General features: G+C 49.7%; 5 protein-coding genes across 5 annotated transcripts; all 5 read right to left on the bottom strand.

The window, feature by feature from the left end:
* Positions 1-114: 114 nt before the first annotated feature.
* N7533_005692 (RMD1 family protein) lies at positions 115-2,497 on the bottom strand (the record flags this gene model as incomplete). The annotated part of the gene is made up of 4 exons (XM_057102342.1): positions 115-380; positions 446-631; positions 683-2,300; positions 2,444-2,497. The coding sequence occupies 4 exons, from the start codon at positions 2,495-2,497 to the stop codon at positions 115-117; spliced, it is 2,124 nt and encodes a 707-aa protein (XP_056961972.1).
* Positions 2,498-3,233: 736 nt separating this feature from the next.
* N7533_005691 (uncharacterized protein) lies at positions 3,234-5,568 on the bottom strand (the record flags this gene model as incomplete). Its single annotated transcript, XM_057102341.1, has 2 exons — positions 3,234-5,005; positions 5,067-5,568. The coding sequence occupies 2 exons, from the start codon at positions 5,566-5,568 to the stop codon at positions 3,234-3,236; spliced, it is 2,274 nt and encodes a 757-aa protein (XP_056961971.1).
* A 6,804-nt stretch (positions 5,569-12,372) lies between these two features.
* On the bottom strand, positions 12,373-13,802 carry N7533_005690 (putative C2H2 finger domain protein; the record flags this gene model as incomplete). The annotated part of the gene is made up of 3 exons (XM_057102340.1): positions 12,373-13,146; positions 13,201-13,340; positions 13,406-13,802. 3 exons carry the CDS (start codon positions 13,800-13,802, stop codon positions 12,373-12,375), a joined length of 1,311 nt encoding a protein of 436 aa, XP_056961970.1.
* A 6,288-nt stretch (positions 13,803-20,090) lies between these two features.
* On the bottom strand, positions 20,091-21,527 carry N7533_005689 (glycosyltransferase family 31 protein; the record flags this gene model as incomplete). The annotated part of the gene is made up of 1 exon (XM_057102339.1): positions 20,091-21,527. The coding sequence occupies one exon, from the start codon at positions 21,525-21,527 to the stop codon at positions 20,091-20,093; it is 1,437 nt and encodes a 478-aa protein (XP_056961969.1).
* Positions 21,528-23,232: 1,705 nt separating this feature from the next.
* Positions 23,233-24,680, bottom strand: N7533_005688 (OSTA/TMEM184 family protein; the record flags this gene model as incomplete). Its single annotated transcript, XM_057102338.1, has 6 exons — positions 23,233-23,628; positions 23,686-23,835; positions 23,895-24,020; positions 24,081-24,330; positions 24,398-24,545; positions 24,605-24,680. The coding sequence occupies 6 exons, from the start codon at positions 24,678-24,680 to the stop codon at positions 23,233-23,235; spliced, it is 1,146 nt and encodes a 381-aa protein (XP_056961968.1).
* Between the last annotated feature and the right edge of the window lie 2,182 nt (positions 24,681-26,862).

Here is a 26,862-nt window from a genome sequence, read left to right as displayed (position 1 = left end):
TTAAGAAAGAACTGTACGTAACAGAATAATATGCCCATCCAAGACGCCATAACACCATCCATACTGCCGTGTGCGGTACCTAAATCGAGTACATAAAGGAAAAATGGGCAACGCCTATAGGCCCCCCATCAGGCCACTGACGCCCATATCAGGCCCGCCGGTCGGAGCAAGAGAAGGACAGATACAGCCTGCCGGGATGTTGGGGTAGGACCAGCCTGGAGATGGGGATGGAGATGGAACAGAGCGGCCCATTGCGCGGGCGATGATGGTGGCCGGTGTTGTGCCTTGACTAGCGTGAAGAAGACCGAAACGGAGGAAAACTTCAGAGAGAGTTACGAGAATGGAGATGACAATGAGAACGATGACGACCCATGTTTGATCTGGATTTTTTTTGATGTTAGTGCTGTTTAGATGCATCGGTGAGTAATCAAGGGGCGGGGCGTACAAGATGTGCGGTTGTCAGCGATAGAGTCTGAAAGGATTTCTGCGAGATCGAGGAACACTCGGCAGCGTTCGTTTAGAACTTGGATTCGGGGTTTGATTTCGAGGTACTCGCGGACAGCAATGTAAAGGGGATAGAGTGTTGGCTCGCTTTCCCAGAAGAAATTTGGAACGTCGAGCATGTTTGATGCTGGAGACAATTAGTGATGAATGATAGTTATAGCATGCCGTGCCCACTTACAGAGATTGACCTCGACGCGGCTCTTGAACAGTCGGCCCAGAATCCGGAAGACCTCTTCACGCTTCATGCCGAGCTGGCCGGTCATAGCGAGTCTTCGTGGTACATCCTTCGCATCAGCCATTTGACGCGCCATGACCTCCTCAAAGAAACACAACTTGGTACTCTGAGAGATACCATGACTGATTGCTAGTTTGATCATGTGGTCACCACTGCGAAGTGTGATCATATCGTTGTAAACACGGGGCCGAGAGATCTCAGTCGAGTATTCGAAATGGAACTCCTCGGTCTCGAAATCCTCTTCGTGGAGAGGCATGGTCGTCAACGGGATAGGAGTACCAGTAGCCGAAGATGTAGCGAATGCCAGATCCGCTAGTAAATCCTTCTCCTGGCGCTCTGTAAAGTTCCAAAACACCACAACGCCGTAGCTGAAGACGAACATTTCGGCGACATTGTACAGGGTTCGCGCAGGACGATCAGGCATAGAGGACGATGAAGGTTTCACCGGGGAGGCTGAACGAGCTCTCATCAGAGCTTGGGTATCGTCGGAGCTATGTCTCCGACGACGAGGGCGAAGGTCCGGATTAGATTCTTCACTTGGTGTGCCATCCTGATCGGACGTACGATCTTGGATCCGCGCATCCTCCTCGGAAACCCGAGTCAAGAACTCATGATGTTCCTCTCTTGAGCTAGAACCCGGATCTTGCGGCGACGCTTCATGATGATGTTCCTCCTCTGGCCGATTGCGACCACCGACCGAATGCTCCTCTGCCTCCCCCATCCAATCATCATGATGATCTCTTTGCTCATTTCTTTCAATCTCCTCATCCAGCAGCGATTTGCCACCCGGGAATTTCAACACAGGGCTACTGCGCAACCGATATCCCTCATGGCCCGGCACAAGCGGCAGATGATACGCTGTGTACAAACAATCGTCATACAACTTTGTCCTCGCACCATGCCATTCCTTCACAAAAGAAGCAACAGACCCCATCCTGTATGCCTGCGCCGTACAATAGGCCGTAACCCGCGCAAGTTTCTCCGTCCGCCTAGCCTTAGGCAAGCGCTCCGCATAGCTCTTCGCGCGCTCAGCAGTTCGTCGCTTGCGAATGACCTCCTCATCCGCCCTTAGCGGCGCAACATCATTGTCGATCGAGAAGTCCCCAAAACTAAGCCGTTTCTGTGCAAGGAGAGCCTGCCTCACAGCCTCAGGCTCAACATGTTTATCACGCGCGATGCGCGCAACAAGCTCCTCATCCACTTGGTCTGCGTCATCACCCACCTGATCCTCATCCTCATCGTCCTCGCCGTCATCTGGCTCGCCTACTCCCCCGGTATCCGGCAACAGCACGAGCTTCTCACTAACTTTCGTCGTGCGTGGTGGGAGGCGCGGCTGGGCAGCGAGTCGGCTATTAGATGTTGCGGAAGTGCTCGCTCCGCCAATCAAGCCGGTGGCCGAGGCAAGTCGACGCGAGCGAGAAATTGGCGGCGGGTGCCGCTGCTGCATGGACGGGACGTCGGAGGCATACTGTAAGACATTGTCGACGGTGATGAAGCGAGTCGCGGGGGATCTTCGGCGTCGGGGGGTGGAGGCTGGTTGCTGATCGCGTGAGTCGGTTACCTATTGTTAATGGGGAAGGTACGTCAGCATATCTGTAAGGGATTTGGGGTTGGATGTTGGAGCTGAAGCTGCTGCGGCCGCTGCAGCGGCAGTAGCCCAGCAGCAGCAGTGAACGAGGATAATTGCTTTTCGCGGATACATACCAGAACGGTCGGGCTGCGCTGACTGGTTCCCCGGCCTCGGGCGGGGGGAGTCATTTCGAAGCGTCTTTTCCTGCCCAAGAGGATTGGACTCCAATTGTACGATACGTGGAGATAGAGGTCGACTTGGAGCTTGCGAGAGTATCCCACCGCCGTTGAACTGCTGCTGGCACAGAATCAAGCGCGCTAGACCAATTACGGACTAGCGAAGTCAACGGTGACGATGTAATTTATATTACGTATGCGTGTATCAGTACTGTATGGGTCCAATGGATCCCGTGACTATGCCACGTGTATAACTGCCAATGACAGCGTGAGGAGAGTGCCACCGGCCCACAATCAGCCCAGCGAACCAGAGATGCGCGAATCCGGGGTAGAATCCAGGCGGATCTTCGGCCAAGGAGCAAAGAGAGATATACATACAACTACAAGGGGTGGAACGGAATTTGACGTCAAGTCGATTTTTTTATTGCATGTCGTAGAGACTATGCGTATGAACCGGAAAGCATCACTTGGATGCAGCCGCAGGAAATGCAATTCTATTTGACAGATCATGGGAATGCAGATAAAAAATGTGCTGATGGGGTAGATAAACAAGGCATGCAGGTGAAGAGCAATGGAGAGATGAAGGCAGTAAAATATCAATAGGAACCCGAGCCGTAGAAAGACCGTAAAACCGTAAAACGCCGAATTGACCATCTGTCGAAAAGAACGGTTGACCTCGCCGTTTGAGGGGGACCAATTGGTCTTCATGCAAAAGGGGAAAGAAAAGAAAAGAAAAGGAGACAAAAATTCATGAGATGATACCTTCGTCGCAGAGACGTCGATCTTCATCCCAGATCTCCTGCTTCATTTGATGTAGTCGTTTGTGCTGTTTCTCTAGTTTGTCCACATCTCGTTGGGCGGGATGAACTTGCTTGGCCAGTGTCTCATGCAAGGTCAAGTACTTGGCATAGTACTCCTTGAACTTCTCCGATTTGTCCAGCAATCGTTTCCGAAGAACCTCCTGGGTCATAGATGGAGATGCACTTCCCGTGCTGCCGCTGGAGGTACTAACTGCGCGGCGCCGTTTGTGCTCAAGGTTGCCAGTGGTGATTGGATGCCCATCTCGCTCAGACTCGAGCCCAAGGTCTGGATCTGCCTTGCGTTTCCGGGGGTTTCCCGCAGGCAGGGTTTTACTTGCAGTCCTGCCGATGACAGGGCCTGAACGAGCTGGCTTGTTGCGGGTTGGGTCGAGAGACGTAGGCTTAGTGGATGTTGGTCTGGCGGGAACGGGTTTGGGGGAGGGCTTTGGAGGCGCAGACTTAGCCGGGAGGGGCTGGGCCGAGGCTTTGGCTTGAACGGGCTTATGAGGACCACTGGCCGACACCGCAGGTTTTGATGGCGGACGTGCAGCTGTGCCGACAGCCTTGCTGTTGCGGGCAAGTTGGGAGATAAGAGGCGAGGATGAAGATGAACCCGATGACTGGTTTTGACTGTCGGAACGATTGCGACCGTGTGCATTTTCAGATACGCTTGTGGGAGGAGATGACCCCAGAGGGGATGGCTTTTGGGGCGAAGTAGAGGCTCGAGGGGCAGGCCGCTTAGAGGAAGTGGTAGGTTGAGATTGCTCGAGCTTCGGTGTGGATGTCTGCGCCTTGGAAACCTTAGGAGCAGAAGCGATGGTTTTGACAGGTTGGGGTTTGGCCGCAGGTTGAGTCTTTTTGATTGGAGCTGTGGCGAGTGCCTTTTTGCTTTCCTTCGGACGCGGAGCGGGAGGTGCTGCAGGCTGAGGTGAGGGGGCATCGAGCATATCGTCATCGTCATCGTCGGAAGAGTTGACGAACTCTGCCGATTTGAACTTGCCATCGGGCTTTGCAGGAGCAGGCTTGCTGACAGTCTTCTTTGTCACTCGCCCCGTCAGAGTGCTGTTATTGGCACCCTTTCCCTTCAGTTGCTTCTTTGCTCCATCCTTCTCCTTGGGTTTCTGAGTTGGCCGAGGTGCATCCGATGCCTTGGCACGGTCGGTCTCGTCGGCTCGGTCCTCGGCACCATCCACCTGGATGCGTGGCGTGGTAGCCTTCTTTGTAGGGGCAGTGCTGGCACTGATAGTGTGAAGGTTCAGTCGTGAGAGACACTTTCCCTTGCCACGTTCCTCCTTCGGAAGTAGCATTTGCCAGAGTTTGTCGGTTCGAGAGATGCGCATGCGATCGCAGGCGGAGATGGCGTTCTGTATAGCGTGCTCCCGATCTTCATCATTTGGATAAGGGAACTTCCACACATCAAGATCTTTGTAGATCTTGTCTCTCAAGTCAAATTTCTCTCTGTTAAGACGATTCTCTACTCCAAATTTCTTTGCAAGTGTAATGATATCGTCAAGGGGGGCGCATGTGAGGCGGGAGAGATACTGAGCGGAGACAGCGCGGACGGCAAGAAGGTGGATGAAGGGGGTTTTGAGGGCTTCGAGACGAATATCGCTCTTGGATTGCGAGGGTGCGGAGGTCGGGGCGAGGGCGGGTGATCCGGCGGCGCCGAGTTTGGGACTCGGGTGCAGGCTCCCCATCTGAGAGGCTCCGAGGCGGCGGGCTTTGTAATCACGTTAGCATCTGCCTTCAAAAGCATAGTAGTGAAAGCAGCGAGTCAATACATTTGTCTTTAGGGCCTTCTGATCGGATTGACATCCGATTGCCCTTGTTGACCTTGGCTAGAGCCTTCAGTTCATCCGGGTGCGAGACCAGGTAGGACTGTTTGGCTTCCTTTTCTCGCGAGTGGGCACTGAGACCCGCCTGTAGGGTCTCCAGGGCCTTGGAGACATCTTCGGTATCCTCCTTGGCCTTTGCGACCTCCAAGCTGTGACTCAGGACTCCGGCAAAATAGAGGGTCCGCTTATCGGAGGTCTCATAGACCTCGGAGCGGTGAGTTTCGGGGTAGGCGTGGAAGGACTCGGTTTTTCCAGCGTACTGGAGGGATGGATGTTTTCCTAGACGAACTCGGGCCGATTGGCCGTTTTGCATACTGCTGATCAGTTCGTCTAGAGTATTTTGGGCGAGGGCCAGCCGCATGAACTGGGCTCGTGTGGCGGCGGGCTCCCCAGCCTGACTCTCCGAGCGGAGAGTCAGACCATCCTGAGGGATTTCCAGAGCAGTCATGGTGAGGATGAGAGAGTCTGGGAGGGGAGGGAAGAAATGGGACGAGACGGGCAGGGTCGGATGGCAGCGTGAGAGCTGCAGGTCAGGCGGCCAACTGCACGAGTCGAGGAAAGACCATACGCCATAAGGTGGTAGCAAATAACTGGGCCGAAAATGGCAAGACACTGGGAGAAGAGTATGAAGGTTTGCACAGTGTATGGGAAGGACGAAGGGAGAGGGGATAAGGAGGGAAGAGAGAGAAAGTCAGATGGAGGAGTAAGAGGGAGAATCGGAAGTTGGTGAGGAGGAGAATAAGGCGAAGCGGAGAGTGGGGAGAGCTGACGGGCGATTCCCTGGCAGGGGAGTCTTGCAGGTGCATGGTGTAACTGTAATACCCGGTATATAATACAACAGTACCCAGTTGTACCCAGTTAATTGTCTGTTAAATGACCAATAGGCAGTAATACTAATAGTTACTCCGTACCCGGGTTGATCTCCGGAAGCCACAGACCCCATCGGGTATTACCATACCATTTAAATACATTTCCCTTGTACTAGTAGTACTATTACTTACTAGCATCTTTTGTCATTTCGTACCTTTCAGTCTATTCTTATGGATTTCAAAAATACTATTCTTATGGGCATTCAATCCCCTCTATCAATGGTATGCTTTGTTCTCTTTCTTTCCCTTTTATTTTTACCTTCTTATTTTTGACTGTCTCTTACTTTGGATTCATTCATTTTTTGATTCTTTTGTTCCCGCCGACCTAGAATCTAGACCTCCGAGCTGTAACCCTGTCCCCCCCTCCTCATACAAACTCACCTCCGAATCGGAGTGGGACAACAGGTCCAGAATGGGTCTTCCCGAGTACCAGCGGGGACGGGTGTGGCCGGAGTCTTTCCTTCAATACAATACAATGGTCTGACTACATACAAAGTACTCAAGAGTTACAGATGATAGAATGTATTTTGTCGGCCACTCTCTGCTGCTACTTTTGCATGCTGCTGCTCGCTGCCCTGCTCTGTACATGCCGGGCTGTGACGGCCGATCATCCGAAGAATGCCAGAACCCCTCTCATGCAGGTGTACCACTGGTACGGAGTACCACTGACTACACTAGCAGTCGTCAATATGGGATTAAATTTCCCGGCCTCCCAAGGTCATTCGTCACGGCTCTGTACGACCGAACTCCGCTACACCGTCCCTGTTCTGTTCTGTTCTGTTCTACTCTGCTCTCTTTTTTGCCCTGTCTTGTCAATACACCTCCAGTTCAGACGAAGACAAAGTAAAATCTAGACTTGAGCTTGAGCATGGACTCACCATGCCTGTGCAGCTCACTGAGTTCAAACACGTTCTAAGCCGATCCCATCCAGGTGGATAAGCATGCCGTGGATCCCTTGCGCCACGCCTCTCACTGCGCATAGCCTGAGACAGGGGATATTACTAACGACTTTTGCAGGAGGATTGGAAAAGGGTGCCTGACTCGGCCGGATTTCCTCCGCATTGACCGTAGCCCGTGGAAAGGTGGAAAGCTTCCGGTCTTGACTCGTTGACTTGAGTACTCAGTACCCTCCTACTCAGTACCCTACTCCGTATACTCCGTACAAAGTAAAAAATAATGACCCTGCAGATTTCCCAGTACCCAGCAATTTCAATTTCAGTTTCATCAGAATTGGAATCTCTCAATTAGAATCCCAACCTAAACTTAAACCTCAACCTCAATCTCAATCCCATCCCATCTCATTTTCTAGCCCATTCCCAGTTCCGACCCTCAAAACTCAAGGCAAACCCAACCAACTTATCGGAACGGTCTCGCCAAAACCTTCCAAATAAACATCCCCACGCCCGACCCGCCACAATTCTTCCCCCGCTCTCTCCTCATCGTTCCCTAGGGAAAGGTATATTACTCCGTACTCCGTGTACATACATACTACGTACCCATCATCTCCTCACCCGTCACGGTCAATGTGGACCTGCAGAGCGGGGATCTGCCCGGGTTAGCCGCCAGAATCACCATCATCGCGCTCCTGTCGGCTACACCAGAGGCAGTAAAATAAATCACTCGTCGGGATCCTCTCCCGATCGCGGCGTTCATGAGGACGTCGATGTGTACAGGGGTGGTGATCGAGGGCGTCTAGGCGGACCATAGGGGTATGTAGATCAATACTAGGATGGAGGAAACCCCCACCAAGTACGGAGTACTTAAATCACTCAGTGCTATGTAGTAGCCTACTCTCGTCGATGTACATGCTGATATGTACAGGAATCTCCTTAAGGGAAAGACCTGCCGCTATGTACTCGGTAGTATACTGCTGTGCGACAAACAATCCAGTGTAACTTGTACAAGGACCCTCGAAATCCGGATTCCCATAGCAACACTTCAAGTTCTCATTGCCCACTGTAGGCATACAAAAAGGTCCTCCTTGCAGACCAATGGATATACAGGTGGGCCAGCACCTGGGCACTTGGTCGCCACCCAGCGCATAGCACATACCCATGTACAGAGTACCAGGATTACCTAGGTACCCCCAAGGTAGTAATTGGGCTGACCCCGTCAATCTTCGAGCCTGTTCCTTTTGCCCATTTCTCTTGGTACTACACCTGGGCATACATGATTAATCACAGCCTATATGCAGCACTCGGTTCTCCCACGTTTCGGTGTCGCCGTATCACAACCTGCAAGGCTTACCTAGTCGGTGGTGAGAAATGAGCAATGGATACCTACGGCTTAGCGCGAAGGGAAGAGGGCTTGTGGCTTCGAGAGGTGCATGGTGGTACTTCGTACTTCGGACTCTGTGCTAGCATCGTAGATCTGCCGTTGAACAACTACGATCCGTACCACGGCCTTGTTTCCAGTACGAGATCCCTTTTACGGGTACCGAGGCTAAACACAAGGTCATCCCACTACTCTAAAATTGCACGTCTCGTTGCCCTTCGTCGCTGCAGTTAATTCTCCCGGTCGCAGGGTCCTCAGCACCCCGGTCATTGTCGCCACAATACGAGCCAAGTGTAAGATCCCCAGGCGGGCCGTAAGCTGGTGGTAAGAACTTCAAACTGAGACACCGGCCACCACTCCTTGAAGCAGATATGCCTCGGGGGGGGGGGGCCTTTTGTCCCGGAAGAAAGGTAGTAGCGGAGCCTGATCAATTACGCAGAAGATCCCAACCAGAATCGATTTAGTTTGACCCAATTCTTTCAGGCGTAGTATCCGAATATAGAATAACCATTACTGCCTGTTGGGGTCTGTAACGAGAGTAATAATAAGGCTGAGGCTGAGGCTGAGGTGGAGTTTCAAGATTGGGCGCCTCGAGACCCTCGACAGGAAATCACAGGGTTCTTCCATTGAACCTGGGTCATGCTTACTCGAATACATATCTACACTGGCATATAACCAGGTAATTGACTAATTGGCCACATAACAATTGTAAGTCTGTATTCCGTACGCGCATTAATTCGGGCCATTTGCCACGAACGGTTCCTCAACTATGCGACCGAGCGCGCAGTGGCTTAGACTCGGGGATCCTCGCTGTATCAACCCCCAGCCCCATTGTTCGTCAAAAATAGTTCCCATCGGTGTTTCATAGGTTTCATGCTTTCATTCCCTGGGTCAAGAGGTTAAAAGGTAAAGAGCTATACGAGCTTGCCAGTGTTCTTACCCTTCCCCTAGCGGTCACCAGTAATCCATTAACCCCGTCAACCAATATCCCTTGCGCTTTGTTCTCGATGTCACGGTATTCGGTATTCCGCTAGACGCCTGGCTACCGGCAGAAACCCAAGGTCTGGTATGACAGCCCATATAAATTACAGGGCAAACAGCCCCCCGGGTAGCGTGATGAACGGCGAGTTCTCCACTCGGAGCTCTCGGTGGGTTTGTTGGGTTATTGGCTCCACCAGCTCCGACTGCCCCTGGACTGTAACTGCATGGGACTGGATTGACTGGGTTGGACTGGACGGGGGCTTCTTTGGTGGAATGATTGAGAGGAATCGGATTTACTTGCGCCGATCGGTCACAATTCAAGTTGACTGATTCTCTCTTCTCTCTGCCAGTGCCGGGTATAACACCCCCATGAGAAAGGAATGTTCACCAGTGGTCCTCCGGTGCGGAAACATTGAACTAGTTTTACTAGCCTGGTGACTTGTCTTCCATTTCATTAATTACTGTTAATTAATTCCCATCCTTACCGGGTTGCCCATAGCTACAAACACAATCCACCTTTGCAAATGCACCAAGATCGCGGGCTGGATCTCTGAATGTCAGTCACATGGGCCAGGATGTCGTACAGAACCTATAAAGAGCGGGGTGCACGGGGAATAGTCTGCACAAGTGATTCTTGGGATTCGCATTTCAACCCCATCATGGCGCTCTGATCACTGTGATCTCGGCCCCATTGGCAGATCCTGTGCAACCTCAGCTCAGACGCTCTACGTGCCCTTGTCGGCATGCTTAAGCCCCCGCTGAATTTTAATCTTGCCTCTCATGTTTCATGCCAATGCATCATCTGGGTTCCATTATCAGCGGGTTTCCTACCTCTCCCCTTGTACTATCCTGAGGGTGTCTGCTCCGTACGTCGTATATAGACGACTTGGACCTTTACTCAGTTCAAGTTTTAGCCTTGAGGAATATCCCGGCTTAGAAGTAATGCTTTCAGGGCAGCTCAGTAACTTTGTAATTATTTCAGTTGGATTTTCTCTGCAAAATCAACATTTATTTCCAACTTGTATTCAGAGCAATGTTTTTTCAACCAAGTTCAAAATCCAAGGTTAGCAATGGACAGGAGCAACCAACAGAGCCTAGAGTGCATGAAAGAAGGACCCTTCTAAATGGTCGACTCACTTCCTTCCGAGGAATCTTCAAGCTGCGTACCGCTAGTAGTATCAAAACCACTCAAAGAAACTCTTGGATCATCCACACTGATCCCCCATACCGAAGCAAGGTAATAACGATAATGATAGGGCCCACATTCATTGATATTCTTGACCCGATCTTCCTCAACATCATCGGAAAGCTCAAATGCATTAGTATATCTCCACTGTTGATTCGAACTCAGATCGACTCCTCGCGTATTCAAACAACAGCCGCAGTCTAAAGTGCAGTGTCCAATTCCAAGCTGCCCAGCTGAACTCTTCGCCCGTTGCGGACTGACACAGCATCCACAGTCCCGACCGCAGCACCCTCCCCGACCTATACAATTTTCCACCAGAACCGGGTGCATATACCACATGGGGTTCGACCGCCATAACCCAAAGGCCCTCTTTAAGGGCCCCGAACTGCCAACTAAATACCCGCTCCAGCACCACCAACTTCGGGATAAACTCCAGCTCTCTTCCTTAAGACCCTTCAGCGCTTGCTTATCGAGTATCTTTTGGATAGAATACTCTTTCCCTACATCTCTCAATGCCACTTCTTTCTGGTAGTTTGATCGTAGAAGCCGTTCCCTCTCTAGAAATGAGATAATGTCATCATATTCTGGTATCTTCGGGCCACGTTCATGAAGATTTTATCGGCATCTTTGTAGGGTAGCGAAACATCCCCTTTTCTCCAGTAGAGCTTCTTCTGGTGTTTTATCACCGGATAAAAACAGTAGCTGAGGATTTAGAACCAGTTGCCTGCCCGGTTTGCTATCCGTGAAGACCTCCATTGTGAAACATGTTGGTGGGAGGGAGGAATTGCTTGAGAGTGATATTCGTTTGTTCGCCAATCTTGAAAGCAAAGAGGAGAGGTATTCTGGGGTAGTAGTAGTGAGCACTTACCACGTTCCATAAATGGGAGCTATTAAACGACCAGAAGGCCTCGATAGCTATCCAGATAAGAAAAAAAAGCAACTGGACAAGTCTGGAATTCCCAATTTACGAAGGGGCGAGGTTGGTTGCCGAGTGGTTGACCTCCGCAGTCATACTACCTGCCTGAATTGATAGAAGCCTTCAAGCTCAGCTACTACCAGATACACGTTCTAAAACTCCACTCCAATACAGTGGTCACTTGTAGCCTGAGTGTTGATAGGTACTAGTTACTGGATAAGAAGAGTCTACACCCAATGACTGAAGGTAACAAGTAGCTTAAGGATATGACTGCACTTTCTATTAACACATATCGTACAGAAGGACGGAAAATCAACCTCGACAAACTGGTATTAGTTGCGAAGCGATTTGACAATAGCATCAAAGCAAAGTCTGAAAAAAAGACAGGTAGCAATAACAAAACAAAATATTAAGAGTAAGATGTATGAGAAGGGAGGGAAAATGTCACAAAAAGAAAAGAAAAACACAGGGGCCAGTATGCGAAACTCGGACAAAGGAAAAGTAAAATCAAAAGGACGAAAAATCCAAAAAAAACCCAGATACTAACCAGACACCGCACCGATGGGATCTTTCCCAGCAAAAAATAACCCATCCATATTCCCAAATCCAATAACAATGTTAACCCATATGAAGATCCTCGGTCCCACGCTCTATCTATGCTGTTTCCTCGTCTGGTCGTGTCTCGGTAAAACCATGTCATCCGCACGCAAGCAATTGAACAAAAGAAAATGGGCTGAGCAGTCAAGGGGAATGACCAGCTCGATAAAAACATGACATAAAAGCCCAGCTTGCAACGCGGATAGTCCCGACTCCGTAGTGTGTTTTCCCTTAGTATAGATACAAAAAAAAATGCCAAAAAAGGAAATAAAAAATGTAAAGAGAAACAATGACACATGGGGTAATTGGAAAAACGATGGAAATCTTTTTATTTCCATGGGAATCGGGGGACAATGCAATGAAAATCGATCGAACATAGGAAAGTGTGGATATTACAATATCCAAGATAGTAAGCCGACATGGCTCACCTCATACTGGAGTTCCCCAGGGGTGGTCGCTCATTCTAGGCTTGGTCTCATAGTTCTCCGGCTCGGTGCTGGTGGGTCGACGGATCGTAGAATTGGGGAAGTACATGTGAGGTGGCATCGAGGTCGGGTAGGCTGGGCCATTCGGCTCAGGGTAGGTGAAGTCATGGGCAGATCCCGGTGAGGGTATGCTACCATGAGTGGGCGAGGCCCATCCGAGACTAGTCATGTGTGGGCTTCCGTTGACACTGTTGGGCCGATGGTCGTTGTTGGCAGGCGGCTCCAGCGGCTGGGGCGGAGCATAAGGATGCGAGGTCATCTGTGGCCGAGTGTGGGGCACACTGCTGAAGCTTGACAGAGAGGGGGATGTCGCAGTTGGAGAAGCGCGAGGACTACCCTGAGAGAAGTCTCCTCGCACATGAGGCGGAATAGGCGCACTGTTCATGTAGTAGTCACTAGCCGAGCGGTGCATGGTCAACGGTGGAAGGTCGCCACCAGGCGGTGACATCGAGGCATGCTGAGCCGGGGAAGGAGTCGATTGAATAGAGGCATGATCAGGGAACATGCCATCCGGGCCTCGACGTTCCTTGTTTTGGCGTAGACTGGCCTCCGTTTGGGCAGCAGCCTCCTCGATCGTTCCGGTGTGATGGTTTTGATGGCGGGTCAAGGTTGTCCGGCGCGTGAATGTTTTCTGACAATTAGCGTATGGGCATTTGTAGGGTCGCTTTCCAGAGTGAATACGACGATGTCTGGCGAGCGATGATGAATCACTGAAGGGCTACGAAATGATCAGTAACGGACATTTGACAGGAGCTGAAGAAGTGATAGTTACCTTGCCACATCGCTCACACATATGGGGCTTCTCTCCTGTGTGAACCCGCGAATGAACCGTCAGGGCTGAGCGCTGGATGAACTGCTTCCCGCAGCCAGGCCAGTCGCAAGCATGAGGTCGGATGCCCGTGTGGATTCGCTCTGGACGATTCACTGTTAGTAACGATGATTATTGCAGGTGGGGAAAGGGATATTGTATAACGCACCATGTCGCGCAAGGTCACTTCGTCGGGCAAAGCCCTTTTGACAAGTCTTGCAATGGAAGGTCTTAGGCGGTGCGTCAGCACTCGACCTCCCTGTCTGCATTGGTGCTTGCTGCATTTGAGGTTCACCAGCATATCCACCCGGAACGTATCCCATATTCCGAGGCGCGGCACCTGGAGGTTGAGCATAGTAGAAGGTTTCAGCCAGTCCCGGTTCCATCTGGAGGTGTGGGTGAGGTGGGTATGCGTTGACGGGGTCGTCCACGGCACCCGGTTCAGTCTTCATTGTGGGTTGATTCAGCTGAGAGTTTTGCAGGTATTGTTGATGAAGTTGTGCTTCTGCGGCGGCGGCTGCAGCGGCTGCAGAGTTCTTGCGGTTCAAGATGGTCGTGATGTCCATGACCCGACCCAACGATCAGCTGCAGACCGTGGCCAAGGACAGGTAGATAAGCTTCCTGCCGATAGCGTTGCAACACGAGCTGCGCCTAGTTATTTGAAGTCGTGGTGAAGAATGAGACGGCGGTCCAATTCATGCACTGGAATGCAAGGCTGCGCAGTTGAGCTGGGCTTGTCTGGGGGGCCTTGAGGGTGTCACTCGTGCTGACGTTGGGGTCCGAATAGAAGACACGTCTGGGAAAGGTCGTATTCTCGTAGATGAGGCGTACTCGAGTCTGATTCGAGGGATGCAATTAAAATCGAGTCAAGTTTAATTCTGGGAGCCGGCTAGCAGCGGAGTGAGAGGAAGGAGTGAAGAGACAGGCGGAGGAGTCTGTGGGACAGTAGCAAGAGTCAGCTCAGAGATTCAGGTAGATGTAGTTGATTGCAAATCTCGCGCATTCATTGCCGGAGTGTTGAGACCGCTTATCCTCATCGGCATCCTCGTGCTCGCGTTTCCGAGGGATCCGCCGCGCTGGGACCAGGATAGTGGACCGGCACAAACGATCAGTGGAGGGCGATCAGGGGATTGAGAACCAAAGTGTCCAGTTTGATGTCGATGGATAGATGGGAGTGGTCGGAGGAAGAAAGGGGCCCGGGGGGAAAAAAAGTGTTGTCGGGCAGCGGCGTCGCGATGACTTGGGGAGAAAGCGCGGTGTAGAAGACAGGGAGGGGGGAAGAAAGGAACATTGCACGTACCTTGTCAGCTCCAGGAGAGAAGATTGAAAGACGCGAAATCTGGAGGGGTTTGGAAGAGGGAGAAGTGAAAGGGCGGAAGTGGAAGGTGAAGTCGGGAAGTCGGAGAGAAATCGCGAAAACAAAGTCGGGTGGGAGTGGTATGTGGTGTGGTGTTGTGTGGTGTAAAGGTGGAGAGAGTAGGTAGTAGAGGTGAGTAATAGAGTAGAGTAGAGGAGAGCAGTAGAAGTAGAAGTAGTAGTAGTAGTAGTAGTAGGATATAGTATGGGAGAGTAGAGAGTTAATGTAGGAGTAGAAGAGTATTTAGGTGTGGTAGGTGCCACACACCTTCGACGACATCATTATTTACGCTCTCCTGGACTTTTTTAGTATTGTTCATCCCCACTTTTACTTAGGGAGTTCTGGAATAATAAACCCTGTTCATTTGGCTATTTATTATTATTATTATTATTATTTTTATTCGATTTTATTCGAATTTCTTTTACCCCATTTGAACCCTGTTGGAGTATTCTATTCTTATATTCTGGTGTTGATATGCCGCTGCCTACTTCTTCGCTTCCTCCTCACCTCCCTCACCTCCTATTCTTCTCTCTCGCACTTTCTCCCCTTTACCACATTCGACCGGGCCGCTAAGGCTATTCCCTGCAGTACAGCTCCCACTAGGATCTAGTTCCCCCTAGTCCGCCCCAGCGAAGTCCGCTAGAAGGAAACTTGACCGCGCCAGAAGCCCCCCCCGTCACTCTGCCGGCTCCACAACGTGCCTTTCTCCGTCCCTGCGGCCGGCAAATTCCTGGTGGATACGAAGTGAGCCACGCCGATCTGAATCGCAATCTCTTCTTCCTTTTCTACCATTACGCTTTCTGGAAGATGCCCTCTTTAGTTCTTGGCTCTTGACTTCATCCCTCAATTCCTATCAACGGAGTACTCCATTAAAAGAATCCTGACTCCTAAGAGAGAGCTCTCATCTCGGCCCTTCACTGCCCAATCCTTCCATGCCAGTCTCCCGAGTGTGAAACGAGCTATGGAAACCTTGAGCAGGTAACATGACGCAAGTTGTGATCGGGCAGATGTGGAGCCCTCCAGCGCCTGCATGAAAGGGGGAAGTGCCTGCTACAGGCTCCGACTCCCCCCCTACATAGGTAGGCATCTAGGTAGGCTGTCAAAAGCAACGTGTATCCGGGCACCCGGAACCCTCACTCCATCTCACTCCATCCATCTCTCTCCTTTTTTTTCGGCCGCTACAAAAGGGGGAGGAGTGTCGGAAACGGCACAGGTGGACATGATGACCTGCATGTCTCTCCCTGAAGATGGTGCGACAACGAGTGACGAGAAATGATGCGACTGGATGGGGAAGCAATTAGATCTTCAAATGCGGGTTGTGGATGGAAGGGATGTGCCTCACCATCTCGATAGTCTGTTCCCACTATCCCACTATTGCTAGCCGACTTGGACGGCGGAAGGCTAAATTCGATCTATGCTTTTCCTTCTAGAAGGTTTTGACGGGCCCCCTTCCTCTCCTCTCCCGCATTTCAACGGAGTACACGGGACGCAAGGTGGCTCCCGACACCTTTCTGGTGAAACAATAAACATCTGGTCCTTCTCGCCTCCCTGATCATCGTGCAACCTCTGCCCGAACGAGTACATGGCTTGATCTCACGGACTCTTTCCCCCTCTCCGTGGACGTGAGCTTTGGTGAGATTTCCTGACGATCCATCTCCCCTCCCTCACCAAGTGGACCCTCTTGGCCGGCGTCGGTAATTAAAACCCCATCTCGTCCATGCCCCTTTTCCCTTCCGGGGGGCGCTAGAAGGCGCCGGCCTGATTCAGCCTCCAGAGAACCCACTTCACTGCCACCCAGACGGGACAGAGGGCTGAATGATCGCTCTGGACTGGACCCGCTAGGCCTTCTCCTGACCTTCTGGAAGGCCGCCAGAAGGATTTCGAAGGTCCATGGAAGCAGCCCAAGGTGGAAAAAAAGTGGTCACCGTTTGCTTCCACCCCATCCTGCACGGATGCATCGGGTCCAAGCCCAACTGGTGCACATCCTTGCGGACCCCCGGTCGACCCTCTCTCGGGGAGATTTCGATGCTCCAAACCATACAGAATCAACACCTACATACGCCGTAATTTTGCTTGATCACATTCCGATTCTCAATCAGGGTTGGATTGGCATCCTGCCATGAAAAAGGGGGAGGGGAAGGTTCTAGTGGTTGGGCATCGAGGAGGCTGGACCAATGGACTGGACTGGTTGTCCCGGATACTTCCTGTTCTTTGTCGTGATCAACTCTTTTTGTCTTTTCCCCCGCTTACACCACACTCAGACACCCCTGACAACCGTTACGCCACCACTAAGGAAGCAGCTGCAGCTGCAACTTCGTACTCGGTCCTGCGGAGGCTGTCCGAGATTGGTTGCTTCAAGAGCCAAGTCGCTGGGGTACAGTAGAGCCCGGCTGACGAAAACAAAGCAAGCCACATCTGCACCCCGTAGCATACAAGATTGGGCGTACGGTGGAAGTTAGTCAAGAAAGAAGAGAGAGAGGAGAGGGGACAAAAGAAACCAGGTCTCAAAATTCAGACGAGCCAATCATTTGGTAGATAATCGACATCGCGCAGCACCACAAGCGGAGAGGAGCGCTGGGGAGTCCTCAAATTCGCCGGCAACAGCCGCCTCGGCGGCTCTCGATTGGTCGTTAGCACGGGGCACTGCCCACATGGTTGTGGCTGAGACGTGTCTTGGTGTATCAAAAACGCGCTAGTCTCCATATTTCTATTAGTAGAACAGGAAATTACCCCTGGACACGCGTGGCACAATCACCTTTGTCCCGCGTATTTCGTGTTGGCAGTTGGGAAGCAGACTACCGTTTCAGCGCGTCCCGACAACTTTGGCAGGGAAAACCAGGTTCTCAAAGTGTATAATTAAGTTGTACCTGGTGCCATCGAAACCCTGGGCATAAACATACATCTACAATAACTGATCCATGGCCAACGGTCACGCTTGGACCAGCGGCCCCTGGATGATGTCACTGGGGAAATCGTGCACTGGCCTCGTTCATCTTCAACGCGACCCATCCCAATATCAAATAGTTCGGATCGATCCCCCATCGATCAGCCCTTTTCATTTCGCTAATTGTGGTCCCGTTTGAAAATCTCCAAAGGACCCAGCAGCGACCGATGGGGCTCGCTACTTGCAGAAACTCGTTTTGCCTTGATCCAGTTCAATGCATACTGCGATTGCGTAACGAAAAAGCAATTCTTCACCTTAGTCTGCTACTGCGGTCAGATCCAAAAAAAAGACAAAAGAAAGCATAGATAAGATGGAAACAAGCTAAACCAAACTCAAAAAAAGGAAACAAAACCCTACTACGCCCTATCTATCAAGCCACTTTTTTTTCTATCGCCTGTGGCGTCTGATCTAGAAAATAGGAGAAGAGAGCATTTCTTGATCTCGCACTTCGCACAACGTTGGCTGATTTCGCGTCACCTAGTGCCTGGGTCCATCCCCATCAATTCCACTCTAGGCGAGCACAGCCGAACAAGACCGAACGAAATGAGGGCCCCCCTCTGTCATGGTCAAACCCGCTTTTCCCGCTGGTCTCGGATGAGGTATGCCCTGGCGGATCTTACAACAACAGACTACGGAGTGCTAGAGACCGCGCTAATAGTGGGCATGACACACATGAGACTAAGTGGGCTTGGTAAGGGGATTTTCTCAGAATTGAGGGTCGTTGCGGAGACGATGGTGGAAATTAAATCTGGGATCGCAAAATGCGCACGTCCTTTGCGTAGATCATGTAGTATACACCGCATCTCTATGGAGTGACGACTTGGTTTCGAAGGTTGGGTCTGATCGCGAACTATTGCATTCTGGGCATGGCTTGGCTTATTTGGACTTGTTTTTGGTCTATACTATGAAATTAAGGTGGACGTAATTGCATCGACTTGAAGATCTAAAGTCTCATTTCCTAGTTCAATGAATCCTAGTTCAATGAAGGGGTCTTGTATTATAGAACGCAGCTAATATAATGATTGTCACTTTTTGTTTCGACAAATTTTTTTTCTGATGGTCATCAAAAACTTAGAAACAAGACTATTTTGAAATGCCTGCTCCTGGGCTTTCAAGACAATCTCGATGTCCCTGAATCATGCTCAATATTTCAAGTTGGTTTACTCCCAACACCTGGGCACATACCTACCTAAGTACCTATCTGATATATTGGAAGAGAAAACATACTACGTCCTCACGCTATACTGATTGGCTAATAAATTCTTATTTCTTGCATTGTCTGATTAGTTTATTCACACCTTTGTCAGTACTAGTAGCATAATATTAGACCTAAACATCAAAGCGATGGATGTGAGAAGGCCTATTTAGATGAGCTTGTTTACTACCTTCATTCCTGGCCGAACCTGAGAATATCCATTGAGAACCGCCTGCCTGAGCTACCGCTCATGGTTTCCTTGGAGACCAGATATCACTTTTCATATCTCCCGAGGTCCTTTTACGAATACATTTGGTCGTTTCCAAGGTCCCCTCCAACTTGAACTTGAACCTTCAAGTTCAAAGTTCGTTGCCGTGTGTGATATTGAACACATGTACCTACTCCCGAGGTTGGATGCATATAATTCTATATCGAATAGCCACATGCCAGTGGACAGAACATGGCACATATACTAGTATGTACCTAGGTAGGATGTCGTATGGACGAGGATGAATGGATCTACGCACAAAACGCGGTTATTCCGTTACCGCATACTAGTACTTACAGGCTCCAGAACACAGTGATCAATTTCCGGGGCTCGTGATGATCCGTGGATGATCTGACGGCAATATAACGCGAAAATCCAGCATATCAGTGCAGTCAAGAGTGTTTGAAGTTCGAAGTACATATTTCAAGAAAATGAATATTGGCAAGATATCAGTACTAGTATCACTTCTATCGTAACGAACCTTGGAAAGAGAGGTTTCTCTGGTACCAGGAACTTAGATTGTGTCCGCATCTACGCTTACACTTTTATCAAAGCCTGCCTGGGCGCAGTTTCATCAGGGTTTGGAAGATCAAGCACCAGGTTGAGCAGTGAAACACCCCAGCCATGCAAACCAGCAAACCCGTTGATGAAACGATAGCATTAATGGGTTTGTGTTTCAAGAATATGCTACAAGAAATGTACTACTAGCAAGATGATTACCAACATGGACGATTTTGTTCCGTCGCAGAGTGTAACACAGGCAAAGCTGCTACAGAGTATCGAGAATTACCCTACGAATCTACTGCTGATCAAGTGCAAGTATTCCATGTCACATTAAGTGCATCCCCAGGGCATTATAACAGTGTAGACAAAGGTGTATCACCGATCTATAAACAATAATCCCATGCAAAGAGCCTAAGACCAAGCGCCGGACTGATGAGAGGGAAGACAGGGAAGGCCCACAGCAAACCGCCAAAAAACGGCCACCCTGACCCCAATGGCCCCAACAAGGGAGCAAATACAATAAAAGGAGACAAACAGGACGTATATGAAAGGAGAGGAAAGCAAAAACGCCAAAAGAGTTACATAATCACCGCTTTCGCCATGAGAGCTCCAGAACCTGGTCGCCATCCTTGTCACGCAGAATGTACCACTGTGTCACGCGCCCGTTCGGCTCGCTCACAGCGTCCTCCAGCTGAAAGCTAATCTTGTTGTCGTCCTTCTGGCGGAGTGGGCCGAGTTCGTGCAGGTAAGACTCATCGGTAGCGCCGTTGTGCGGTTCCCAGGTCATTTCCATGGCGATGTCGTCCACATCTATAGGCAGGGAATATTTGATGACGGAGAAACCGTTGGTCAAGAGCCAGCCATCGCCAAACTGCCATTGGCGCAGCAGACATGATTCCCCGCAGAGGTCGGAGACCACGCTCAGCTTGGGCATGTCAGCCGTGAACCAGGATTTCCAGTGGTGCACTGATAGAGGCGCCTCGCGGCCTGCCTCGAAGAATCCCGAGGCATCCTTCATCAGATCCAGCTGGTGCAGGCGGTGGTCCACGGTTAGATGGGTAGTCGTGTACTGATAGATGCAATTGGCGATACGGCGGTCACCGGTGAAGGTCATCTGCTGGCACTCGTCGTATACGGTGCCCAGATCGGTTAACAACGGTCGCGACAAGAAGACGCCAGCGCCTCCAAACGCGATTATTCCAAAGATGGCAATCTGGGGAAGACCTTCCGACACGCCGCCGATATAGTAGGGTTTGGTGTGGTCGTATTCGGCCAAGGCATCGACCAGCGCGGGCATGGAAAGGAAGAAGGTGTCGTCGTCGATGATGCAGGCCCATTTCGTCTGTTCTCGCATGTTTTTCTCCAGGATAGAGACAAGGGCGAAGTACCGATGTAGGTAGTCATCGGCTGATTCTGTGATAAATAGGTTGATTCCTAGGTTCTCTGCCTTGATTTTCACCTCTAGGACACCATTTTTCGTTTCATCTGGCTCGATCAGCGCAAAGATGCGCGTTTGAGTGTATCCAGCCCAGTGTTGAAACTGATCTAGCGACTCGTTCAATCGGGAAACAGTAGTCGCCACGCCAAAGTCAATATGCGATGCATCGGCCGATTTAGGGGCAACGGGCACCTGGAGGGTGAGCGGGGTTGAGACTGAACAACCATCCTGCATCCCTCCCTCTTCTTGACTCGCAAAATCCGTCAACTTTGTGTCCCACAGCGGTTGGTCGAGTTTCTGCTTGATGGCAAGCGGATCCGAGTTGAAGTCGACCACGATCTCTCGGCGGGTATAATCGGCCAGCTTTTTGATCTTCAAGCGATGCAGCATGTCGATGTCCGGGTCGCATTGTACCTTTGTGGAAATTGTGATGTTGGATTGAGCACGCATGGGAGTGGCGTGGTGCTTGTGGGAGGGCCAGAGTAGAGTCGCGAAACCGGCGACGGCGAGGAGGATAATAGCAAAGCGCAAGATTCTCTTCCAGGCCCATGAGGCCGGAATGGCCCCTTCCCGGTTGAATAACATGACGGTTGCAAAATCTGGGAGGCTTTTTGAAGCCCAGCGGGATTCTATGTATTTGTTCGCGAAAGTCACCTGGAGAATATCCGCATTGCGGAGGCGGACGCGGAAAGGACTTGAACAAACAAGGAATTGGAGACCCGCGGCGAGAGGGAGAGGGTATGTACCGGGGAGGGGAAGGGAGAGGTGGAGGATGAGGCAAAATCCTCTAGAGCGAAAATGACAGAGACGGGAGCGAGAGACGATCGCAGTTCCATGGGAGGGCGAAAGGGCCAGGGGCCAGTGACGTCCTGTCACGTGGAGGACTACTACATTAGATGCATAACATACAGTACCTACCGTATACCATGATACGAATACTGTATGTTTTTAGGGTTTTTAGGGTTTATGCTACTATATTTATTCAGTCCAATTATCAATGTAATATTATACTATTATTATAGTATACCCTAGGGTAAACTAACTGACTAACTAACTAACTAATCAATACTACTCTGTACGGAGTAGACTCCGGAGCCTCGTAGACCCTCTGGCCACTATCCGCTGCCAAGCCCGGCTGCCAATTTCTCACTCGCCTTCGCCAACCCGCCCCAGCTCCACGTCCGCGCGTCACTTTTCCTGGTTACAGCGGGCCCATGCCAACTTGGCAGGGCTTTGTTCTCTCCTCCCCCCCCCCCGCAAGACTCTACATCGTGAAAACGAATGGACAATTGAGAGAGAAAATTTGATCCTAAATACCATAAGCCACCACATTCAATCGGGCATTTTTGTATCGTTCGTGCAATCCTCTCCCGACGATCGTGTCGCAGATCTCCCCCTGCCCCTGTCCTTGACCCGCTTTCACCGAGTCCAAATGGGTCTTGACAGTTGAGTTTCTATGCCCTCTTTGTGCTAGCTGATCGCCCCAAACCTTTTCAGGGTTCAGGGTCCAACCGGTCCGGATGAACGAGGCGAATGGGCTAGTACTCAACGCTTACGGAGCACGGATTACATGGCAAGGGTGGTCTATACTGTGCAGATCAAATTCTCGGACCACGCGAATCTACGACAGGGCACGAAGGAATCCGTTGGTTTGGCTAGTAGAAGTGGCGTTCCGACCGGCCGTACGTCCAGCCTCGACGCGGAAAACGGCCGGCCGGTCGGAACGCCACTATTACTAGCCAACATCTGATGAATGCCGAAAGTTTACGGAGTACTAACTAGTATTATGAGTGAGATCACAGTCAGATTAAAATCTCTTTGTGACATTGCAAGTTGTACTATTAACTAAGATATCTGAATACTAGACTAAGTAGACACTAGATAATCTCCCTTCTTACCTTGAGCCTGTGGGTAGGCGGCACAAAGCCCCCAACCCGCATCACCCTGGGTTCTGAATCAAAATAAGAGGTAAACACCGCACCCAAAAAATCTATAGAAGAGTTTACTATAACAGAAGTCCTTTGATAATTAGATAAATATATATTGTTAACGAAAGGTAGTAAACCGAGGCAAAAAGAAGGAGATATTAGTAGTAGTACTAGTAAGAGCTTCTGTCATAACTACTAGTATCTACGAGTACATAAAATAGGAGACTAGGCACCACCACCAGCCCGCCCGGGCGGTTCGTCACAATCGGTCGCCAAGAGAGCCTATATGCAGGTCTACCGTGGACCTGTACATGTCTGAGTGACACAGATATAATATGCATTCAAGAGTCCATCGCAGATTCTTAAGCATAAGGTTCAGGGTTGAGGTTCATTTCACTCTTTCCCATCTTAGCTTCACGGAACATCCTCCATGTGTTTCTGATGCTGTGGTAGAGCTCTCCTGGGTTGAACAATTCGATCCAGGCATAGATTCCCAAAGGACCACCCTTGTAGCGCTTTCCGAGGGGACTGCCGGCCTCATTGCCGTCTACTGCGAGGTATTGCTGAGAACCGTCACTAGCGCGTGTAGTATTCGCCTTTGTGTATGGCTTGAGGTTAAAGGCGTGGAAAAAGAAGAATGCAAATGGGACCACCTGCAGACAGATGATCATGGTGGGAATACCAATGATAATGTCTGCATAGCTCAAGGTAGCGGAGGGCTTGAGGGTGTTGGTGGCGTCGAGGATCATAAAGATGATCTGTTATTTGTTAGAATTTTGAAATTTCCTTATTCAAAGGGTGTGAGTCTTTCTGACCTGTTCTAAGAACTCAAGACCAACAACCATCTTGAATGCTATGAGCTTCTGCATAGGCTTGTTTTCTCCCATGTAGGACTTCAGGTGTTTGTGGAACCTGATTATGTTGAAAATAGCCATATATAGCGAAATGATATTAATGACAGTAATCTGGTAGTTAAAGTGTCAGATTTGAATACATTGCCAAGCAGTATATTAGATGCACTTACGTAGATTTTAGAAAAATGAGCACCCTTTCCTTCGAGGCAGTAAGTTCCCTGCGCTTGGGTGACGCTTTGAACTATGGCGAGAATGAATGCGACAATTGGATACTGGAGAACGGAAATCCAGGTTCTCTTCAAACGTACAAAGTCAGTTGGGTCTCTTGACTATCATATCAGATTCAGATCACTAACCTTCAAGAATGACAATCCGTCCGATGTTCCTTTGGTGTATGTGTTTGGAACACGCAGAGACGCAAAGAACTCCGGTCTATGCCGGTCATTTGGTGCCATAAAATCGCAAAGCAACATGAGAAACCAATACATGGCAAGACCTTGGATAAACTTTGTCCATCCATTCATATAGACATATGCGTTGGGAAAGCATATTGAAAGCAATGAATAGATCGTATATAGGGGGGAAAGTGTAGCAATTCTCATAATTCTTTATTAATCTTCTGTCAGTATTTTTAATTATTACATCACTTTGGAATAAAGATAATTAAACTTACTTAACCTGTTGGTTTGGGTCACTGTATCGCAGTGCATGCCGAGCCATGACCGCGAAAATCACCAAACAAGTAATTGCGGAGCAGCAACCAGAGAGTATCTCATTAAATTCGTGAAAGGAGTAATCCCCGATAAACTTTTCAGGCGCGTCTAGTTGAAAACCAAATCAGTTTCTCGAGATTGAAAAAGACTACAGTTGAGATGCCTACCAGGGACCAGATGAGCCGGCATAGGGCAAACTGCCTTGTCATCCCCGCTACGAGTAAATAACTCGGCTGCCCCCATTCTGAGTCTTGATACTTTAAACAATTGAAATGTGCCGGGGAAGAATTCTGTGAAGAACTTTAGAGACCCAGTGAAGGCGTAGCTTGATGTTGGATAAGTATTATTGAGAAGTGGCTGATAATAGAATGAGTTGAAGAAAACCCGAGAGATGGGTCCAGTTTCTTATATCTATGAACGACTGCCGACTTGAATTTTGCGGCCCCATGAGCCTGAGCTTAGATGTTATTTTTAGGAGATTATTTTCTTCGAACACTCCACAAAAGAGTACAAGGTAGACAAGCCTCTGACATAATTTCTCTGCAGCTACGCGTAACTAGCTCTAGATCAGCCCGATTGCATTCCAGATGAGGAAGAAAATGAGGAGGCAGGACTTTAGAATCCACCGATTATATTGAAGGATATCTGCTGTTCTTCAGGTTGGGGGCTGCATCTGGCACGCTGAATGATTCGTGGCAGCCAATGCGTTCGATGTCTGCACTTCATGATTGGTTGAGCATGTGTATTACTGTAAATGGACTAGCGCGAGCGGGATATCCCCATTAGCTAATCAACCTTTCAGCCAATGATATCCCTGGAAGCTTCAGCCCTAAGCGGCTATGGCCAACCAGATACCAATCTGGGAGTCCTCAGCTTGTACAGAGACAGTAAAGCCACATGCAGATCAGTCTTGGCTGGGGGCTTCTCTCTCGCACTTTTACCCGTAAACTGTAATCAGATCCTTGTTCAATGGAGCCACTTGGGGACCCATTGGCTGAGCTGTGAACGAGACAACTCAATGATGACTTAAACGTCGGTAGAAAAGAGGATTCAGGAATCCTTCCCCCAAACACCCGACACCCCTCGCATCAAAATAACTACACTAAGGTTCTCGTAACCTCACAACCTTGCTGGTTCGTACTTGCTGGCCAATTAGACACGATGACCTCATGCCTGACAATCAGTAAAGGCTGTCAACAGCGTAGAGAGTTGTCCTAGTGTTACGCATTGCTAACAGGCCACAGTGAGTAACATCCAATGAGCTGGGCCTTGGTTCGTGCTCTGGTCGTGGTGATGGCTGAATTAGGTCTCCCCGCCTGCGACGAGTTGCTACTGTCGTTCGGTGCCATGACGATTGTTCTTCGTAGTTTTGAGTTGACAGGGCAATCAATATGTTATGTGTTGCTAACGACTCACAGTGAGTAGCGTCTAATAAGCTCAACTTACCAAATGACAGAGAAGTCTCCCTGTTAGTCCTCAAGTCTTGACTCACAACCGTACCGTTGCTGCTCAGGTGTGCAAACCTTACAAAGACTCGGGTCCTGTTGAATGGCTTCCAAGGATGCGCCAGGTAGAGCGCCAAATACCTAGGTAGGTCAGTCTGAAGGAGGCCCCTACTTGGACTAGTGGGATCATATCTGTCACAAAGACTGAAGCTATACAAAATACAATCCGAAAGTTATCTTGTCGTAACTCAGATTGATTGATCGCGAAAGACTAAATACATGAGCTTGAATAAGTGTCCTTATATACCTAGTAGGTATCCGGTTCTTCCTATTGCTGTGGTGGGATACTATCCTTCAAACTTTCACCGATGGGATGAGATGGATCCCATTGTACCGTTAGCATGTCACTTTCCCTGCGTTATTAGAGTCCCTAGAATATTCCATGATTCCTCAACTGAGACTCTCTGCTATACGAAGTATCCGTTGCTGGTGGCAACGCCATGATTCTGGGAGTTGCTTCGTACGTGATCCGTAGACGGTTATGGTGCTTGTAAATTGGTAGACTCGATGGCCTGTTTGTAGGTTTCACTGGCCCCTCAAAATATCATGATGTTAGTATGCGGCCTGTAATGCTAGCAATACTTTAAAATTCTCATCTGCCAGTGATTAGTAAATCCTAACCTTGAAATACATATTACTAGTACTAGTTCCGCTCTAACAGTATCGGAAGTTGTAATGTATGATTTCTTATATTCGATCCCTTAATGTCGCTTTTTTTTTATTAAGGAGCCAATTGTAGTAGATAAACATACCTAGTACCTAATTGATCCAGTTAGGCTAGGCCGACAGGCTATTACTACTACTACTAGTATTTCCCACTGGCAAGAAGTACCCCTCGTAGTACCCTCATACTTTTTGCTATAGTTAAGGCAGAATTTTTTTACCTAGGCAACTTGAACTTGAACCTACCATTGCCCAGT

Source organism: Penicillium manginii, assembly GCF_028828005.1.
Source record: "Penicillium manginii strain IBT 31320 chromosome Unknown utg000004l:1.0-7231830.0:1.0-7236170.0, whole genome shotgun sequence".
NCBI classification, from domain to species: Eukaryota; Fungi; Ascomycota; class Eurotiomycetes; order Eurotiales; family Aspergillaceae; genus Penicillium; species Penicillium manginii.
The sequence above is the reverse complement of the archived record's forward strand: the minus strand, read 5'-3'. Positions and strand labels throughout refer to the sequence as shown.